At 42.5% G+C, this 19,909-nt stretch overlaps 4 protein-coding genes across 6 annotated transcripts; 2 read left to right on the plus strand and 2 right to left on the minus strand.

Annotated features, from left to right (window-relative positions):
- Positions 1 to 1,037: 1,037 nt before the first annotated feature.
- On the minus strand, positions 1,038 to 3,947 carry LOC115664486 (ankyrin repeat-containing protein At5g02620-like). Its single transcript, XM_056307480.1, has 6 exons — positions 3,909 to 3,947; positions 3,382 to 3,529; positions 2,843 to 3,295; positions 2,479 to 2,628; positions 1,808 to 2,250; positions 1,038 to 1,652 (listed from the first exon to the last, which is right to left on the minus strand). Exons 1-6 carry the CDS (start codon positions 3,945 to 3,947, stop codon positions 1,038 to 1,040), a joined length of 1,848 nt encoding a protein of 615 aa, XP_056163455.1.
- Positions 3,948 to 9,106: 5,159 nt separating this feature from the next.
- On the plus strand, positions 9,107 to 10,243 carry LOC130136904 (UPF0481 protein At3g47200-like). The gene has a single exon (XM_056307481.1). The coding sequence runs from the start codon at positions 9,107 to 9,109 to the stop codon at positions 10,241 to 10,243; it is 1,137 nt and encodes a 378-aa protein (XP_056163456.1).
- Positions 10,244 to 13,039: 2,796 nt separating this feature from the next.
- Positions 13,040 to 16,894, minus strand: LOC115686436 (ankyrin repeat-containing protein NPR4-like). 3 transcript variants are annotated; one of them, XM_056307500.1, is made up of 7 exons: positions 16,389 to 16,894; positions 15,282 to 15,761; positions 15,047 to 15,196; positions 14,796 to 14,873; positions 14,614 to 14,661; positions 14,097 to 14,536; positions 13,040 to 13,791 (listed from the first exon to the last, which is right to left on the minus strand). In XM_056307500.1, the coding sequence occupies exons 1-7, from the start codon at positions 16,792 to 16,794 to the stop codon at positions 13,174 to 13,176; spliced, it is 2,220 nt and encodes a 739-aa protein (XP_056163475.1). In that variant the 5' UTR covers positions 16,795 to 16,894; the 3' UTR covers positions 13,040 to 13,173. The 3 variants fall into 3 exon arrangements, with proteins under 3 accessions (XP_056163475.1, XP_030467594.1, XP_030467595.1); XM_030611734.2 differs by having other exon boundaries at positions 14,097 to 14,542; XM_030611735.2 differs by having other exon boundaries at positions 14,097 to 14,542; positions 16,398 to 16,893.
- Positions 16,895 to 17,957: 1,063 nt separating this feature from the next.
- LOC115686344 (UPF0481 protein At3g47200-like) lies at positions 17,958 to 19,451 on the plus strand. The gene has a single exon (XM_056307482.1). It carries the CDS (start codon positions 17,958 to 17,960, stop codon positions 19,449 to 19,451), a length of 1,494 nt encoding a protein of 497 aa, XP_056163457.1.
- Positions 19,452 to 19,909: the final 458 nt, after the last annotated feature.

A 19,909-nucleotide genomic window follows, 5' to 3' on the forward strand; every position in this document is an offset into this window, starting at 1 on the left:
TTTTGTGAGATACAGAGTTCTATCATTCACAAAGTGATACCACTCACAGCTTGTAATCTCTTTTGATCAGATAGTGGAATCTAGCCAGTTGACTGTTAGTATGAGAGAGTAGACATAGGCTTGATTTAAGCCAAACCATTATAATTTCTTGTGTGCAGTTTTCTATCCCTAAACTTTTATTCTATATTACATACTGCACACTAGCACATTTGTTACAAAGTCTGCTCAAAACCTGAATGTCTTTCAGACTTTAATATTGATCATTTGTTTCCGCTTTAAAAATTGATCAAAAGTTTTAAATCGCCTATTCACTCCCCTCTAGGTGATGAGTGATCCTTGCTAGCTACATCACCTATTAGTGTAGCTGTTGTGGTTGAGATTTTGGAGCAGGCTACGTGGTACAAGTATCACCAAGATTTGTTCTGCTCATGCACTCGGCTTAATGGCAGTTGGTTAGTTTATGTACCATCCTCTCCTTCATTGAGTTTAGCAGTGACCAGCCTCCAGGGTACTATTCATTTTGTCTTGAGGTATGTGAGCTGAGTACGAGAAAGTCAGTACTACAATGTTATAACCCTTCACTTGTGCTAGCCTTGCTGTTTGATGTTTGTTTTATGGTAGTGAAATGCTGTCGATGGTTTGTAATTCACCGAAAAAATATTCGATTACATTTGATAGTACAAAATGGAATCTGGGTTTTTTCTCTCTTTCTAAACTGATGATTCAGGGGAATCAGCATTTTCACTGTGAAGCCTCCCATGGAAATGTGCTCCAAGTTGTAACTTGAAATGCACCAGCATTTAGATTGTAAGGTACAATAAAATAAGCTTGCTCCATTTGTTTCGATGCATAACACAAACAAAAATTTCATCTCAATCATCCATTCCCACCTTGTGGAATGGTTTATGCGGATGCGATGCAAACTTCCAGCAAATCTTGATATCATTCAAGATACAACAAGAAACTACCAATCATGATATGTGACTAATGACAATCACATCACGTTGTTTTATCACTCATGTACTAGTCGCTAATGATCAGAACAACGGGCGGTCTTCTGGATGAGAGAGTAAACCCTTGCTGCACATGTGTCTGATCATATCAGACAAAAGGGGGAATTGTAGCAAAGCAAACAAGGTCACTGTCCCAGAAACAAAAGCAGCAATTGGAACAGTGATTAGAGCGTAACTGTGACCAAGGAGGATAATAAGGGTGGCCCCAAAGGCCACCATCATGGTAGCTATGGAGACAAAGAGGCTTCCAAGTCCTAACACCAGCCTGTTTGGCAACGAATGCAGAAAATCTTCCTCCAAATAGCGTGACGTCAAAATGGAAAGGAACATCAAGATTGATGTCGCAGAGGAAAAGATAGCCAATGCAGTTGCTAAGGCAAAAATAATAAATGACCTGTGATGTAGGAATATGGGCTTCCCCGTGTCATTATTATTGCCGCCTGGAACAGTAAAGGTAGCAGCAAACATCACGGTGGCAATGAGTGTCGCAACGACCATGCATGAAGATGCAGTGTCCCTCATCCATTTTTCTGCTTCTTGTCTGAGCTCCTTGTGCTTCTCAGTGAAAAGAAGAAACGGAGTTTTCCCCTCGGAATTTTTCATTTCTCGATAAGAAGGCTGGACAATCTTTTCTACCTCCTATACCAGAAAACAGATATTATCATTCAGAAAATGGTCCATTAAAATGACATTGAACAGACTTACGCTTTCAAGCTCAAAAGATGTGGAGGGTAACTCCAATGCTGTTAAACCGTATAATTCAAATTGTGTAGTATGAAAAAATAAAAACTAACCTTGAACCACAGTAGCTCTCGCCGCATTTGTAGAGCTGCCCCAGAGTCAATTTTGAGTCGACTCGAAGGAGCCAGGTTTCCAGCCAAATGCAACATGTTATTGTCATTTTCGTCTTTGTAAGCTGCAATCATGTCTTTATGAGCACCAATGTCATAAATTAGTCTAAAGATCTTCTCGTGACGATGTGCAACTGCAACATGAAATATGCTTCGCTTCTGATCATCGACTTTCCACAGAAGTTCAGGATGGAGACGGATCAGCACAGTTAAGAAGCCATAGTTTCCTAACTCTGCAGCAGTAAACAACAGCCGCGATGGTTCCCTGAGAAGTTTTCCGATGCCTCCATCATCGAGCAAAGAAACCTCTCTCCATATAAGCTCCAACAGCTTAACTGCCGGCATAAGCGCCCGTTTCGGATCAAGCATTTCCTGCGTACCTGCAACTGTATTTTCTGTCAGCCCAACTTTTGAAGGAGCTGTGGACAAACTTCGGTCCGAACTGACTACAACTTAAAATATTAAAGTTTCCTCCACAACATTCCTGAACGGATGTCAACTGCATCTTAAAGTAAATCCATAAGCAAGAAATGAAGACAACATCAACATAGGGAGCAAGCTGATAACCTCAACAACCACTGTTAAAGGAAAATGGCTGCGATAGTGATACCTACATGAAAAGAAGCACCTCAGCTGAATCGCTAGCTGACTCCTACACGAGAATGCTGACGGCATCCGCGCTAGCACATGGAGAGCCGTCTCTCCGTTTCCCATCCGAGCCAAAGCTAACTTGGGATGTCGACCAATCAGTTGCAAAGCCACATCTGGCAAAAGGAGAAAAACAATTAACAGTAATAATGGAAAAAAAATTTGTCCTCAAGTAAACTAACTACCAGATTCTCTCGGGGGCGCAGAAAAGAGAACAGAAAACAGATTGTTTGGTTTTGGAAAGAGTATATATTTTGGTCTGGATTTGAGCTGACAATAAAAGCTGTATCCAGGGTACATTCATATCAGAACTAGAGTGGATGCACTAACCAAAGAGATTGGAACTGATGGTGGCGACAAGGATGTCCATGAGATCCGACTCAGTTAAACATGTGTCATCCGTGACTGACAATAGATACCTCACCATGTCTTGTTTCCCTAACAGGGCTGCAATGTACAAGGGCGTTGCCTCGTTGCTGCCTTTAATCAGTGGAAGCTGTGGATTCTTATCGACCATCGCCTTGGCAATCTCTCTAACTCCGGATGCAGCAGCAAAGCAGAGGGCGGTGTTCCCATCCTTGTTCTGCATTGCCAAGTCGTCAGGCGTCATCATTGTCACCAGCTCCTCAATGAATTCCCTGTGTCCCGCGCCTGCCGCGATATGGAGAGCAGTCTCCATTTTCCTCGTGATCCTGGCAATTTCTGCTGATGGATTGTGAGATATAAATTCGATTCCTTCTTTCCAGTCGCCTCTCAGCGCTGCATCGAGCAATGGAATGTACCCTGTCATTTATATAGAATTCAGGATCAGAAGGAGAGGAGGACAGAGGACTGAGTGACCAGGACGGCGCTTCATATTTTTCAGATACCGCGGGGGAATGGTTGGCCTACAGAAACCTGCAGTGCAGAGAAAAATGATTCTATGGAAGCCTCCGGTGCAGGGAAACATGCTTCGAAGGAGAGGCTGCTCATGGATGGGCGGGGAGAAATGTCGCCTCTGATGATGTCCTCTGAAGTCTACAATGTTTAAAACTTCCGTAAGTGGAATTCACTCACTGACATGAGTTACCAATTTCTTGGACAACAAATTTCATGAACCCGGGGCTTAGCCGTTTTACAACATTAAAAAGAAGCAACACTTGCATAATTAGCAGGCGCGGGAGTCCAAGTGTCAAAGTATAAATCCATGCGCTGAAAGACTACAAAAATTTCCACCATTAATTAGGAGGGTTGATATAATCAATCATAATAGTGGGACCAGAATAATATTAGATTGGACTATAGGAACTGCATGATGCATGTGAACTAATTCAACCTTCACCCTAATGCAGGACGGTATCTTTGATCGGTCCGATTTTAGAAACATTTGAGGAAAGGGTTTGTTCTCTTCACAAACCTGCGCCAAAGTGGATCTTGGTTCGTGTTCCTGCGACATTCTCGATTAGGAAAGGGTTTGAATTCTAATACGTTTGCAGGTCAAGCTCTCCACGAGTTCCTGTTCCAGGCCACAAGGTATGGACGGCAGGATCAGAAAGATGAAGTTCCACAGTGGTTCAACTAGATTTTCACAGAGAGAAAATCCATGTAACTGACGGAGACTTGATTTTAACGAAGAAAAAGGAGAACCAGAAGCTGCCCTTCGAATCGAAACACTCGTATTGTGAAAGAACTACCAACCTTTCCCTTATCAGCTGAATGTCCCGAAGGCGCACAAAGTTCTTACCAGTTTGAAGACATGAAGATAGGTGCCGACATTTATAGTAAGATTAGCATCAAATTGGCACAATGTCGAAATCAAAACGAGCAAGAAAAACCCTCCAAGCAATGTTGTCGTTTTGACTCGTATGCCTCGAAAGGGAAATTCTTCATGAGAAACTGCCCAAGTACACAAACAAAAATCGATGGCTCATTAGTACGACGGTGCCTTTGTTCTTTACCCCCAACCAAAAATTCTGTCTAATAGTATAAAGTTACAAATGAATTCGTTTGATCTGTTCACACGACCGCATCGAAGAGCCCGTACAAACGTTGTTTCTTTCATCATACAAGCTAGTCTAGGATACAATAAAAAACATAGATATTGTATCAAGAATTATATGCGAACAAATATCACAATATCCTCTAGTTTGGAAGGACTTGCACGCATAGTATTTCGAAAAAGAATTGACCCGATTCAAGTCAGAGTATGGGATTTCCAAAGTTATTAATAGAAGGCGGGACACGAAATGTCGAGGAATTACGCATAAATGTACAAAAAGAACTTATTTTGTAGGAACCGAAAACTCCGTATTGCTATTACAAGAAAACCTTGATATTCTCGTAGCACTATAGCCGGACAATTAAAGAATAGAGTCTCATTTTGAAAAGCAATGGAAATGGCTATTGAATCAAAGATACAAAAGGAATATAAAGGCATATTACATGTCGCCTCGACGAAAAAGAAATTGCACATGTCGAAAGGATCAAAGAAGGAACAGTTCCTCTGCAAACCATTCGAGCTAAAACTGACACTTGGCCCTATGGAGTCCCAACGATCTATTGAGTAATTGGCATCAAAATTTGGATACGTGGGGAAAGAAGAATACTTTCCTTATCTTCTCTCTTTACACTATATCCATTGATAAAATAAATAAAACAGAAAAAAAAACGACAAACTTTTCTTTTCATGTTTTTCCTCTTAATAGAAAAATAAGCAATTCTATAGGTTTAAATAAAAATTTGATTGACGATTTCATATAATTGTTATGCTTAGTGTGTGATTTGGTTGATTTTGTTCTATAGGATAGAATTCTAAAAAAAATGGACGTCCTAGAATAAACCGTACTGGGAATGAATAATGCGAGGTAGAGGTCGAAATCCTCTCCCCGTTTCAAAACTTGCAGCCTTGTTTTGCACAGTACAAACTGCTCGTAGTTGCATATTCAGAGAAACTTTGATTGGCAGTAAAACTTTTGTCGCAAGTTATTGATGGTTTTTTTCCTTCATTTTTCTTTATAAATGAAGAAAAATTACCTGCTTGCAAGAAGCCGGACGACACTGGCGACTGGCGAGTCTTACGAAGATGTGGGTTGGTTTTCTCTGAGTAAAAGGACATTATAAGTGCCATAAGTTGTGTACGGAGATCACTTTGGTGCCATAACTTTTTTTCGGATCACTTTGGTGCCAAGTCGGAAGAAAAGAAATCACTTTAGTGACTCCGGCCAAAATTCTGGCAAAAAAAAGAGCCACGTCAGATTTCCGGCGAGCCACGTCAGATTTCCGGTGAGCCATGTCAGCATCGGAAATTAATAAAAAAAGAGCCACGTCAGATTTCCGGCGGCCATGTCAGCATTGGCACTAAAGTGATCGTTTTTCAAAAAAGTTGGCACCAAAGTGATCCGAAAAAAAGTTATGGCACCAAAATGATCTCCGTACACAACTTATGGCACTTATAGTGTCCTTTTGCCGTTTTCTCTGCTTGTGAATGACAGATTACTCAGAAGTGACTTAGACCTGGAACATCGGTGGAAGTGGTCGACGTTTTAGTCAGGTGGAAAGAGTGAATGTTATGTGCCTCCAAGAAACCGAGTGGTTGGCTCTGAGGCAAAGGATCTAGAGAACTCGGGTTCCAAGATTGGGCATTCGGGGCAACCAGAGACTTAGAAATGGAGTTGGAATCATTGCGGGTGAAACTCTCAGGGAGGATGTCGTGCGCGTTAGAAGGTTTGGGTACTTGTCTAGAGCACTTACACTGAAAGCTTGCATCCAAGCAGTGGCAAGGATCCTGAACGAAGAATTCCAACAGACCAAAGATGATTCAAGCAATTTATAGGACACCCCACGTAAGATAATGGGGATGGCCAGCCTGGATTTAACAAGCTCAGACAACGGGCCATGGGAACGAAAAAAAGAAATGCAATCAGCTAGCATCTTTACTCTACAATCTTGACCCTCAACAGCATTGGACCAAAAAATTAGAAAACCAGCATTCTATCTATTCCACATATTCATTTTACTCCTGCTGCTATCACTTTCTGACAGATTCAACATGAAAATAGCATTGGTTTACTCATCAAAGCAAATATAATGAACTTGGTAACTGGTAAAAGAGCGTGTTCAGCAAGTTATTTTACAATAGGAACTGCGCATTCCACTGAAGGAACTGCCAGTATATGGCACTGTTGACCATAGATTCACCCACTGTTGGCCAGTATATGGCACTTTTGGCAGAGAGAGACAAGAGAGAGTACAAATGAGATGGACCGAAGAAGACTTCTTTGGTTGCTGAAACAAGGTCAATGGGATGGTGGCGATTTGCCATGCAACAAGGAAGCTTCTGAAAGCGCGGTTAAAACTGGCTCACCTGAGCAAACAAATATGCCAAGAATTGTATACAGTTCTTAGGTTCACACTGCTGTATGATGTGGGGTGCCAAAAATTGTATAAAGTTCTTAGCCCCGCTAATTTGCCAAAAATTGTCAAGGTCAATGTAACTTTTCTTATTGTAATCTGCCTGATTCCATTAAAAAAAATCGAATTTAGCTCGGGCTCCAGTTTTGACCCAAAATCAATACAGAGCTCTTTTCGCTACTGTATGCTGTGATTTCTCGTCTCTTGATCTGACGCATTTCAATTTTGTTATGCCATACTTATGGACAAAGGCTTGGTTACAACATCAAAAGTTCAAGAAGCTCCCTGCAATTGAGCAAAAACTAGGGGAATTTTCAAACGCAATTTTACCAATTATAGTTTTTTCTTTTCTAGAAAATAAAGTTTTTTATACAAATTCAACTCTTCGAAATCCGAGAACTAGTACAGGCCTTGTCAATGGGCCTAATTCCAAAAAAAAACCCCAACTTTACACTTTGTCCTAATTATACCCTGAACTTTTTTTTGTCTCAAGAAAAACCTCAAACTTTTCTCCGAGTTCCAAATCTACCCTACCGTTATAACTCCGTCCAATTAACGTAAGAAAAAACAAAAAACAAAAAAACAGAACCAATAGCTGCGGCGTGGCCAAGCCTTTGCCGGTGGCCGCCGCCACAGCCGCCGGGAAGGAGCGGCGGCCCTCGCCCGGGCCTTCCCGAAGGCCCAGGCAAGGGCCGCCGACCCCAAGCGAGGCCGCCGACCCCGAGGCGAGGCCTCGCCTAGGGTCGCGGCCCTCGCCCGGGCCTTCCCGAAGGCCGGCGACCCTCGCCCGGCCGGGCGAGGGCCTGCAGCCCCGATCTAGGGGAGGCGCGACCCTTGCCCCCGGATCGGGGTTGCGAGGCCCTCGCCGGCGACTCGCCCGGGGCCGGCGAGGGTCGCCGGCCTTCGGGAAGGCCCAGGCGAGGGCTGCCGCTCCTTCCCGGTGGCTATGGCGGCGGCGGCCACCGGCGAAGGCTTGGCCACGCCGCAGCTGCTGGTTCTGTTTTTTTTTTTTTTTTTTTCTGACGTTAATTGGACGGAGTTATAACGGTAGGGTAGATTTGGGACTCGCAAAAAAGTTTTAGGTTTTTCTTGAGACAAAAAAAAGTTCAGGATATAATTGGGACAAAACGTAAAGTTTGGGGTTTTTTTTGGAATTAGGCCCTTGTCAATGTTAGTTTCTTAGCCCTTTTACCAACAAAAGAGGACCTTTCGAAAGTACTGAAAATCCCTGCAATCATTTCAGTTTTGTTACCTTTTGTTGGTCAACCTTAACATGACACTCCCGAGCGGTCCTAGCAATGGGATTTGGCTTATACGCGAAGCACACAGTGAAGTTCGGGTATCTTATTGATCGTAACCACAAAGTCGAAGGAGGGTGGAAAGTGATTGCCGTGCAAGAGGGTCCAGATAAAAAGCGACTCAAGGTAAGCTTTTAAATAGACGAAGGAAATAGGAATAAACTAAATTATAGAACGATTCATGGATTATATATAAAACTAGAATTAATTCGCAAAGAGTTATCTTTTAACGTAATGTCAATGTTTAGCATTGGAACTACAATGTTAAGCGTACTTAAATAGATGACTTCAGAGAAAACTGCTTACCTGTACACCAAAGGATAAATGACACAATCAATCGTCTAGGCAACGGGGCCCAAACAAGGAGTGCCTCCAAACAAATTTCTGGAATGGCAAAGGGGGTAAGAAAATCGAAATGCACACCGAACAAGGAGACAGCATTAATCGATTATATACTTGGAACAGGAATTTAACTCACAAGAGACATCCTTTGACATGACAACATGGGTAACTTTTCGGAAAAGTGCCTATCTGTATGCCAAAAGACAAAACCTTAAATATCTATATAAAACGGGCCAAAGTGGACAATATTTCGAGTGAGTTAAATCTAGGGGTGTCACGTTCATTGAATTAAAATGGGACTGAAGCAAGAACTAGAAAAGAGTCGAGCCAAAAATGAGTTAGGTATGGGATTAATTTAGTAATTTGTGAATCCCGGATCTAGATTCTGGGCTTCTTGTTTAAAATCATGCTCTCATTGACTTTGGGAAGTCTAGTGCAGGAAGTAACGAACAATTGATATCCTGCATTTCTCTCGGTTACCAGAAATAAAAAGAAGAGAAAGAATTGACCTGTTGCTTAGGAGTCCTTCCCACCTCCCTCCAAACCCAAGCACCCATTGTTGCAGATGGCAAGTAGAAACAGTTGGAGGTTGAAGCAGTTGTATCTGCAGATGCCATGCAAAGGAAGAAACTTTGAGGCTATCTTCAGGAGATTTGCCTTAACCTCATCACAAGCGCATGAGAATTGCAAAACGTCCCTGCTAGACAAATTGAATGCCGAGATTCCTGAAGAGAGTGACAACGTCTGCATCTACCGAGTCCCCGCGAAACTGTGTCAAGTAGAGGAAAAGGCGTATGATCCGAGCATTGTATCGATCGGCCCATATCATTGCGGAGATCGACATTTGAAAAAAATGGAGGAGCTAAAGCTAAAATTCTTCCACAGGGTTTTCAGGTCAAAACAAGAACGTGAAGTTGAACTCGAGAGAGTGATTTCGACGATGGAGGAACTAGAACCGAAGGCTAGGAGTTGTTATGCAGACGATGTTAAGCTGGGCAGAGACGAGTTCATTGAGATGATGACCATGGATGGCTGCTTCATCCTGCAGCTCCTGACGGAGGTCGGCGGCCATCGTTCTTCTTCATCCCTCATTCAAAGGTGGATGTTGCCGACGCTGCGCCATGATTCAATCAAGCTCGAAAACCGGCTCCCGATGTCAGTTGTACACAAATTGTTCGATTTGAGCAATGACAGTTCTCAATGTGAATATGCGCCTCTTTCCCTCCAGGACCTCGCTTTAAAGTTCGTTAAGCCATTATTGAAGAGGGATTTAAATATGAATGCTGCCGGTGCCACCACTATGATGAATACTCTGAAGGAAGAAATTAGGACCTGTCACTTTCATGATCTTTTTCGATCCAGCATTCTCCCGGAGATACAGGATCAGGACCGGAAAAGGCAAGCGTTCATGATCCAATATACAACCGAGTTGAAAGAAGCCGGAGTGATCCTCAAAAATCACGAGTCTGACAAGGCATTAGACATAAGATCGAAGGGGAGGGTCCTGAAGATCCCACCACTCCACATAGACGATCACAGAGGCACGTTGTTCCGCAACATGATGGCCTTCGAGCAATGCCACAAGAAATGCAAACCCGATGCAACAGCATATCTGTTCTTCTTCAACAGGCTCGTGAACTCGGCCGACGATGTGGAGATTCTCCATTACAAAGGCATAGTCCACCACTCCCTCGGAAGTTAAAAGGAGGCGACGAATTTGGTGAACAGGCTGTGTAAAGAAGTGGACTGAGACGGAGAAGAGTCATATCTGCACAAAGTGGTGTGTGAAGACATTGGTGTCTACTTCATGAGCTCGTGCGCGAAGCTCAGAGCGCGCCTTGTTCATTACTATTTCAGCAACTGGGCGGTCGGGATTTCGACCGTTGCAGGATTGTTCGTGCTTTATCTGTCGCTAATCCAAACAGGCTGTAGCGTCGCCGATACACTAAAAGCTCTGCAGGAGAAAAGCTTCTGGTCATGCCTAAGCGTATCCTTTTCTCTGCTCTACTGTCACCCCCTCCACGCCACTCGATCAAAAGGATCCGAACAAGGATGAAGTTTGAGGATATGCAGTTAGTTATTAAGAACAAATTTGCAGCCTTTTCTGGATGTACCGTGGGCGGTGATCCCACATTTCTTTAAGTCTTATTCCTTTGTTTCATGATGAGTTACCAATGATCTTTCTTTAGAATTCTAATGCATTAGAGGATCGCTTGTACAAGATTTGGAAAATCACCCGAAACGCCTCAATTTCATCTACTCTATGTTGTAATTATGGGTTAATAGATCAACAAAAGTGAGCAAAACTGGCACATGTCACTTCAGTTCGCATGTCTTTTCAGTTCACATGTCTCTTGCGTTCATGTATCAACTTTAGTTAATGCATCTCTTCAGTACATGAACTTTCAAACTCTATAAATTGAATTGAACTATTCTTCATTAAGAAGAAGAAGGAAAAAAATCAATGTGTCTCTTCACTTCAATTTTTCTGTAATTAGTTCGATTAAGGTGTTATATTTTGAAAGGCATAGTTTGTAAATCTACGAAGCACCAATGGCAGAAAGTAACAGTCTTAAGGAGATTCGCTAATCCGTACCTTACCTCCTATTTAATTCTGTTACAAATTTATAGCAATTGCGCAAGTACTTTTTTGGTTTATAATTTTGTCCTCTTTACTTATTATATTTATTCATTGACTTGGTCATTATTAAATTTGTTATTGCTTTCTCAAAGTTATTATTTCAGTTTAATTTTACTATACTACAAACAATATTGTATTATAGAGACAATAATCTTAATGTAATTATTTTCTTACTGTTTGTTGGGTTCATCAGAAAATCGAGATGGTTGATAAGTACCCAATAATGTCTAGGACATTTCTAGAGAAGTTCCTATGGTCGATTCGATCACTGCTGTTGGAGAGGTTCAAACCTTCGAGCCTGGTTTTGTGGCGGGCCGAGACCATCTACGGTGGTACAGGTATAAGTCACGTGGCTAATATACCAAAGACTGGTTTTCAGAACAATGCAGGCCAAATGGCATATGATTCCGTTTATGAAGAGATGGTCCGAAAGACTTTTCCTACTTTGATGGTACCACCTCTAGTTACACCAAATGAGAAACCGGAGAAATTCACCAATGTGGGCTTTAAGCAGTGAATCAAAAGATTTTCTTCTATCTGACCACGCTTAATCTGGTCAGGTACTTATTAGAGACGTGCCCGGTAATTAGTCCATATAAGCAAGATGTCACGACGCTTGAGGCATTGGAGGCTTGAAAGCACAGGGACTTCTTATGCTTAAATTATGTCCTTAACTATTTAGTAAATTCCACATATAATATTTATTGTAACATTGGAACTACCAATATGGAAGTCTTTAGAAAAGAATTACAAGACATAGGACGCTTGGCGGTTGCCAAATTTTGGGACTTCAAGATGGTGAATACTAAATTTGTCATGAGTAAGGTTCAGGAATTGCAAATAATTCTAAATGACATCTTTGCTAGCCATGCAAATTGTCGCACTGAAGTGATCGATTTTCAACAAAAGTGGCACTCAAATGATCAAAAAAAATTTGGCACGAAGTCATATGAAAGTTATGCAACTTGTAGTGTCCTTTTTCACATTTGAAATAGAAAGTACACCAAAAAATTTATGTAATTCAACCGGTGTAACTAGTATCCATAGGAAGAGTAAGCAGTCCTTCGGCCAATCCATTTGCCTTTAGATCTATGAGCCTTTCAAGGGTGATCCATCAGACAGTCCTTTGGCCGATCCTTCAGCCTGCAGGTCTTTTTACACGAAACCAGTAATAGCTACCCAACGTAAGATATGCAATCCGATCAAGGTAATGTACCTTTTTCAGGGTACCTGTCTAGAGCACTTACACTGGAAGGTTGCATCCAAGCAGTGGCAAGAATCCTGAACAAAGAATTCTACCAGACCAAAGATGATTCAAGCAATTTATAGGACACCCCACATAAGATGATGTGGATGGCCAGCCTAGATTTAACAAGTTCAGACAACGGCCATAGGAACGAAAAAGAAATACAATCAGCTAGCATCTTTACTCTACAATCTTGACCCTCAACAGCATTGGACCAAAAAATTAGAAAAGCAGCATTCTGTCTATTCTACAACTCCTGCTGCTATCACTTTCTGACAGATTCAACAGGAAAATAGCATTGGTTTACTGATCAAAGCAAATGTAATGAACTTGGTAACCGGTAAAAGAGTGTGTTCAGCAAGTTATTTTACAATAGGAACAGCGCATTCCACTGAAGGAACTGTCAGTATATGGCACTGTTGACCATAGATTCACCCATCCCCCCCACCCTCCCCACCAGGTGAGGCTGGATCTCACCTGGGTTGTGTGACCAAACGTGCTGGACCCTGACGAGAGACGTGGTTCCAGGGCCAGTGGTTGTCACAGTGATTAGAGGTGGCAGTGGGGAGGTTGTAGTTTTTTCTTGGCCATGTGGTGGTTGAAGTTGAAGGTGGAGAGTTCAGAGAGATGGGGGCAGCAAAACCCATGACTGACCTTTCATCAATAAAGGCTTGAATCAACTTGATCTCTAGACGGATCGTTCATGCTTCCATTTGATACAGCTATTTGCAGTTCAATGCAAGCTTTATGAACAAAGGGTGATTGTGGATTCTCTTGCGAAAATGCCAGTTCCATAAGGCGAACTAAGCATATCGGTCAGAAGGGGAAAATGAAGAAAGGCAAATAAGGTGATCGGTATGCACGAAGCTAAGGCAATCGGTACAAGAATCCAAGCCAATCGGCATCCAAGTACTATGAAAAGGGTCGCACTAAATGCAATAAGCATGGAGGCTATAGAAAGAAACAGAGTCGTAAGGCCGATGATTAGTCTTTTTGGTAAGGATTCGAGAAAATCTTCCTCGGCATAGCGCGAGGTGAGGATGGACAAGAACATGAGTATGGATGTGACCGAAGAGAACAGCGCAAATGCATCTGATATGGCGAAGGTTACGAAGGCATTTGATTTCAATAAAATAGGAACACCCGTATTATTGTCTGTTCCTCCCGGAACTGTGAAGATCGCTGCGAACATCACAGTGGTGATTAGCGTGGCAACAAGCATGCAGGATGAAGCGGTGCTTTTCATCCAGTCCTCTCCTTCTTTGACCAGAGCCCTATGCTCTTCCGTGAATAACATCCTCGGTGTCCGGCCATTTTTGTCCCTCATCTGCTTTGATAAAGGGTGTACAGTTTTCTCCACTTCCTAGAATGGAGGCACAGAAGAAAAAACCATCACATACCCAGTTAAGAATTGCTCCCATGTTATGTTCCTGTTCGTAGATTAGATTGGATGGCTCCTTTTTCAATATTATAATATGAAACCAACCAATACTAATGTAAAAGGAAATGTTGGAGCAATCACGACAAAGATCTAATAGAAACAAATACCAGACAGGTTTAGAACAGGACAGCATGGCTGCAACAAGACGTCATGAAACAATCTGAATCCTGGAGATGACAATCTCTCAAGAAAATAGCTAAGAACTGAGATAAAGAGTGTGAAGATACCTTGAACCATAGAAGTTCTCGCTGCATCTGAAGAGCTGCCCCAGACACTCTGTTAAGTTGGTCCAGAGGTGCCAGCTTTCCTGCCAAATGCAACAAGTTGTGATTGTTGTCGGGGTCTTTGTAAGTAGTGATCATATCTTTATGCGCCCCAAGATCATGAATGAGGCCAAATATCTTTTCTCGGCGGTACATAACTGCAACGTGAAAAATGTTACGGCTTTGCTCATCAACTTTCCATATCAAATCAGGATGAGACCGAACAAGCTCAGTCACAAGCTCAACTATGCCGAACCCTGCTGCAATGAGCAATGGCTGTGAGGGATGCATTAAAAGATCCTCAATATTGGAGTCCTCCAGTGATGAAACCTGCTCGCACAACAGTTTCACCAATTGCAGCACTTGCAACTGCATTGTCTTTTTCTCATGAACTGCCTTGATTCCTGGCACTATAGATCAAATTCAATAAAAGAAGTGCGGTATTCCAGGAAAGACACAAACATTTTTTTGTGCCACCTACCTATTAACTCTACTGCACACCAAAGCTTCTCGAGTAAGTAGAGGGACACTGCACAAGTTTCACAAAGAAATAGACTTGTCATGACCTCGCCTGAACCGACTGCCTCTCAGTAGATATTTGGCTAGGCATCATAAGTTTCTCATGCGAATTAGCATGTCTAAAAGTGAAGGTGGAGAAAAAACCTTTTTTTGTTTGGCTAATGTCACTCATGACGAGTCCCGAAGGGAATCCCACCTTATATTCTTCTTTTACGCAAATCACTGAAAGGATATTCGAGCAAGATCATTTGAGGGAGGTGAAAAAAGCGAAGTTCATAAAAGTACGGCCATCTCCTAAACAAAAATGCAAATATCGGACATACACACATAAAATTTGTATGTATAGGTAGGAGAATATTATATATGAATATTTCAACGTAATGAGATTTGCCTACATGCATAAAGTATCCTCTGCCAGGATTCTAATGAACTTGTGCTGGCAAATGCCAAAGGCTTCTGAGCTAAAATATGCAGTGCGGTCCTTCCATCATGATCTCGAAGCGTAGCTAACTCTGGTTTTCTCCGGAGTATGGTAAGGGCTAGGTCTGTGAGTATTAATAGGACAGATGTTATTCAAAAAAGTGATATCCAAGCAATTCTCGAGCGTGAATTAAATTGAATGTTTCTCACCGAACAAATCCATATTGATTGTGGCATGGAGTAGATTGACGTGGTCCTCTTCAGTTAGATGCTCATCATCTGTCACTCTGAACAGATAGGAAACCATGTTCCTGTGTCCAAACAATGCAGCAATATAAAGAGGTGTCATACCCTTATTGCCCCTCATTCCCGGTAAGTCCCTATTCTTATTCACCATTGACTCTGCAATTTTGACAACACCAGATGCGGCAGCATAACAAAGAGCCGTATTATTGCTCTTGTTCCGCAATGCTAAATCTGCAGGACTCATCATCTTGACCACTTCCTCCACGAACTTGGTGTGTTTGGCCCCGGCAGCAATGTGGAGAACCGTGTCCATTTCCTTTCTGATCCTGACATTTATAGCGCCTGGATGTGATCTTAAGAACTTCTCTGCACTTTCCCAATGGCCTTTCATCGCAGCATTATACAACGGCGTGTATAAACTCGTTCTCATTGCGATATTTTTCCCTGTCATTAAGCACTTCAGATGTTAAGAGATGATTTCTGCAAGCTCTAAAGAGCAGAGAGACAGAAATTTTCCCGAGACTGAAATGAATGTGTCAAATGATGCTACCATCAATCCAAACAAGGTTTGAGTGGGGTTCTCTGATTCCTGAAGTATTCCACGCTTCGAGACACCATTCACACTAGTCTCACATCAGTCTTCCAATTAATAACAGAAGGCATAACAACATCGGATAATCAGCGGCATAGCTCTATAAAACAACTAGACCACTTAAAAAGTGTCAAAAACAGCTAACTCAGGTAGGAGGACTAAGAGCAGAGTAAGGCCAGGATGGACAAGACTCAAAAATGCTCGAACCCTCTCATTCAATTGCAACATTAATCTAGTGCTAGAAAGAAAAAGGGACAGACTTTAACATTTGAGACATCATGTTAACAAAGTTAGCGCACTTCCTAAATAGCCGAAAGTACAGAAATATCGAATCATGCCCTGAGTCTAATAATTTGAACTTCTACTAGGATTGGTTAGCGATGGTCTAAGTAAGAGAGATTTTTGCAATCTTATATCCTGTCCTCTCCCTCCTTTTTCATCAATTCAAACACGTGAGTATCAGAGAAATTATGACTAACCTTTGTTACCAAAGCGGGGAATCGAAGGAATTGGCGGAAGAGGAATCGAAACAGGTTGATGATCAGGTTTGTCGGGCACAGCTGCTCCATTCGACCCGCTGCTAGACGGCGGCACATTGTGATGAGGAGGAGAAGCAGAAGATGATGAGGGTTGTGCATGGTGGGGTTGAAGTTTCTCATCCACGATGAGATGCTTATCAACTGGAGCTTTGAATGGTACTGGGGGCTGAGGAAGGGCATGAAGAGCAGTTCTTTTCATGGGCCACTGGTGATGGTGTTGTTGCTTCTCAGGCTCATTGTCATGGTCGTGCTCATGCTCATATCTTGGTGAAACACTGGAAAATCTCTCTGGGAAGCAGGATGAAATGGAAGGAGCTCTCTGCATCACCTTGTTTTGCTGATCCATTGCTCGGTGAAGTCACAAATTATCGTCTCTTCTTTTTTCTGCTAACTGGTATCTTCATCAAGAAAGAAGATGAAGATCATAAAGTTGCTTGTATAATGCTTTTGGCGGAGAGAGACAAGAGAAAGAGTATAAATGAGATGGACCCAAGAAGACTTGTATGGTCGCTGAAACAAGGTCAATGGGATGGTGGCTATTTGCCAGGCGACTAGGAAGCTTCCGAAGGCGCGGTTACCCCACTTGAGCAAACAGACATGCCAAAAATTGTATATAGTTCTTAGACTCACACTACGGTATGATGTGATGCGCCAAAAATTGCATAAAGTTCTTAGCCCCACTTTGGCAATTTGCCAAAAATTGTAATGTGATATTTATTTTTCAGATCCGCTTAATTCCGTTAAAAAGCACAAACTTTAGCCCGGATCTCAATTCTGGCCCAAAATCAACGTAGAGCTCTTTCCGCGCTATTGTATGCTGCGATTTCTTGTCTCCTGATCTGACACATTTCAATTTCGTTATGCCATACTTATGGACAAAGGCTAGATTTCAACATCAAAAGTTCAAGAAAGCTCCCCACAATTGGGCAAAAACTGGGGGAAATTTCACAGGCAATTTACCAACTATAGTTTTTCCTTTTCTAGAAAGAGTGTTTTTTTATGATTGCCATACAACAAATTCAACTCCTGGAAATCCGAGACTAGTACAGGCCTTGCCAATGTTAGTCTCTTTAGCCCTTTTCCCAGCAAAAGAACTTTCAAAGTACCGAAAATCCCACCAACCATTCCATTTTTGTTGCCTTTTGCTGGTCAACCTTGACATGACACTCCCGAATGGTTCTAGCAATAGGATTCAGCCCACACGCGAAGCACACGATGAAATTCGGGTATCGTATTAATTGAATTAAACTAGGACCGAAGCAAGAACTATAAAGAAAAGAGACAGCAGCGAACGATAAAGAAACTTCTTGGTACAAGCCAAAAGTGAGTTAGGTGTGGGATTAATGGGATCTTTCTTGTTTAAAAAACATGCTCTCATTGACTCGAGAAGTCAACCGCAGGAAGTAACAAACAATTCCTCTCCTAGGAAAAATGAATTGACCTGTTGACTTCCCAGTGCTTAAGAGTCCTTCCCACCTCCCTTCAAACCCAAGAACTCAAATTTTGCAGATGGCAGGTAGAAACATTTGGGGGTTGAAGCAGCTTTATCGGCATCTGCCATGCAAAAGAAGAAACTTTGAAGCTATTTTCAGGAGATGTGCCTCAACCTCATCACAAGTGCATGAGAATTGCAAGGTGTCCCTGCTGAAGAAATTGAATGCCAAGATTCCTGAAGAGAGTGACAATGTCTGCATCTACCGAGTCCCTGCGAAATTGCGTCAAGTAGAGGCAAAGGCGTATGATCCGAGCATTGTATCGATCGGCCCTTATCATCGCGGAGATCAGCACTTGAAAGAAATGGAGGAGCTAAAGCTAAAATTCTTCCACAGAGTTTTCAAGTCAAAACAAAAACATGAAGTTGAAGTAGAGAGAGTGATTTCGGCAATGGAGGAACTAGAACCAAAGGCTAGGAGTTGTTATGCAGACGATGTTAAGCTGAGCAGAGACGAGTTTGTTGAGATGATGATCATCGATGGCTGCTTTGTCCTGCAGCTCATGAGGGAGGTCAGCGGCTGTTGTTCTTCTTCATCCCTCGTTCAAAGGTGGATGTTGCCAACCCTTCGCCGTGATTTGATCAAGCTCGAAAACCAGCTCCCGATGTTAGTTCTACACAAATTGTTCGATTTGATCGATGACGGTTCTCAATGTGAGTATTCGACTCTTTCCCTACAGGACCTCGCTTTAAAGTTCTTCAAGCCATTATTGCAGAGGGACTCAAACATGAATGCTGCCGGTGCCACCACTAAGATGAATACTCTGAAGGAAGAAATAAGGACCTGTCACTTTCTTGATCTTTTCCGATCCAGTATTCTCCCGGAGATACAGGATCAGGACCGGAAAAGGCAAGCGCACATGATCCAATCTATAACTGAGTTGAAAGAAGCCGGTGTGATGCTCAAGAAATCAGAGTCTGACAGGGCATTAGATGTACGATCCAAGGGGAAGGTCCTGACGATCCCACCACTCCACATAGACGATCACAGAGGCACGTTGTTCCGCAACATGGTGGCCTTCGAGCAATGCCACAAGAATTGCAAACCCGATGCAACAGCATATCTGTTCTTCTTCAATGGGCTCGTGAACTCGGCCAATGATGTGGAGATTCTCCATTACAAGGGCATAGTCCACCACTCCCTTGGAAGTAACAAGGAGGCAGCGAAGTTGGTGAACAAGCTGTGTAAAGAAGTGGACTGGGATGGAGAAGAGTCATATCTGCACAAAGTGGTGTGCGATGACATTGACGTCTACTTCAAGAGCACGCGCGCAAAGCTCAGAGCTCGCCTTGTTCATTACTACTTCAGCAACTGGGTGGTTGGGATTTCGACGGTGGCCGGATTGTTCGCGCTTTATCTGACATTAATCCAAACGGGTTGTGGAGTCGCTGGCACACTGATGCCTCTGAAGGAGCATAGCTTCTGGTGGTACCTAAGTGATTCCTTTTCTCTGCTCTTCTCTCGTCCCTCAACCCCTCTACAAGATTCAAAGGTTTCGAACCAGGAATGAAGTTTGAGGATATACTATTAGTTCTCGAGTACAACTTTGCAGGCTCTTCTGGATGTATCGTGAGCTGTAATCCCCCATTTCATAAGTCTTATTCCTTCGTTACATGATGAGTTACCATTGATGTTTCTTTAGAATTCTAATGCGTTGCACGATCGCTTGTAAAAGATATGGAAAATCACCAGAATCGCCTTAGATTCATCTGCTCTATAGGCAGCTAATTATGTTCCTGCTCGTTGAATTGAAATAAGACATATCTTGTATGTGGAGGCAGCTAATTAAGTTCCTGCTCGTTGAATTGAAGTAAGACATCTCTTGTATGTGGAAAATTTTTAACCGGCTAAACGTTAGAGTCAAGAACTTCGATACCATTTCGAGATGACAAGTGCCATATCTACCTACAAAATGCACATCGGACCCTGAGGAATAACTTGGTTGCAATGGTCCCAAACTAATTCTAA

The sequence above is a fragment of the Syzygium oleosum genome, unplaced genomic scaffold, assembly GCF_021117445.2.
Source record: "Syzygium oleosum isolate NSW1041296 unplaced genomic scaffold, Sole_v2.1 Sole_v2.54, whole genome shotgun sequence".
NCBI classification, from domain to species: Eukaryota; Viridiplantae; Streptophyta; class Magnoliopsida; order Myrtales; family Myrtaceae; genus Syzygium; species Syzygium oleosum.

Coding starts and splice junctions, on each gene's coding strand:
- LOC115664486 (XM_056307480.1), bottom strand. CDS start 3,947: ATGTCGCAGGAACACGAACCAAGATCCACTTTGGCGCAG. Junction 2,251..2,478: donor GCTGAGGTGCTTCTTTTCAT/GTAGGTATCACT, acceptor CAGAAAATACAG/TTGCAGGTACGCAGGAAATG. Junction 1,653..1,807: donor GAGAGCTACTGTGGTTCAAG/GTTAGTTTTTAT, acceptor TTTCTGGTATAG/GAGGTAGAAAAGATTGTCCA.
- LOC130136904 (XM_056307481.1), top strand. CDS start 9,107: ATGGCAAGTAGAAACAGTTGGAGGTTGAAGCAGTTGTATCTGCAGATG.
- LOC115686436 (XM_030611734.2), bottom strand. CDS start 16,794: ATGGATCAGCAAAACAAGGTGATGCAGAGAGCTCCTTCCATTTCATCC. Junction 15,762..16,388: donor TCCCCGCTTTGGTAACAAAG/GTTAGTCATAAT, acceptor GCTTAATGACAG/GGAAAAATATCGCAATGAGA. Junction 14,662..14,795: donor CATTAGCCAAACAAAAAAAG/GTTTTTTCTCCA, acceptor AAACTTGTGCAG/TGTCCCTCTACTTACTCGAG.
- LOC115686344 (XM_056307482.1), top strand. CDS start 17,958: ATGGCAGGTAGAAACATTTGGGGGTTGAAGCAGCTTTATCGGCATCTG.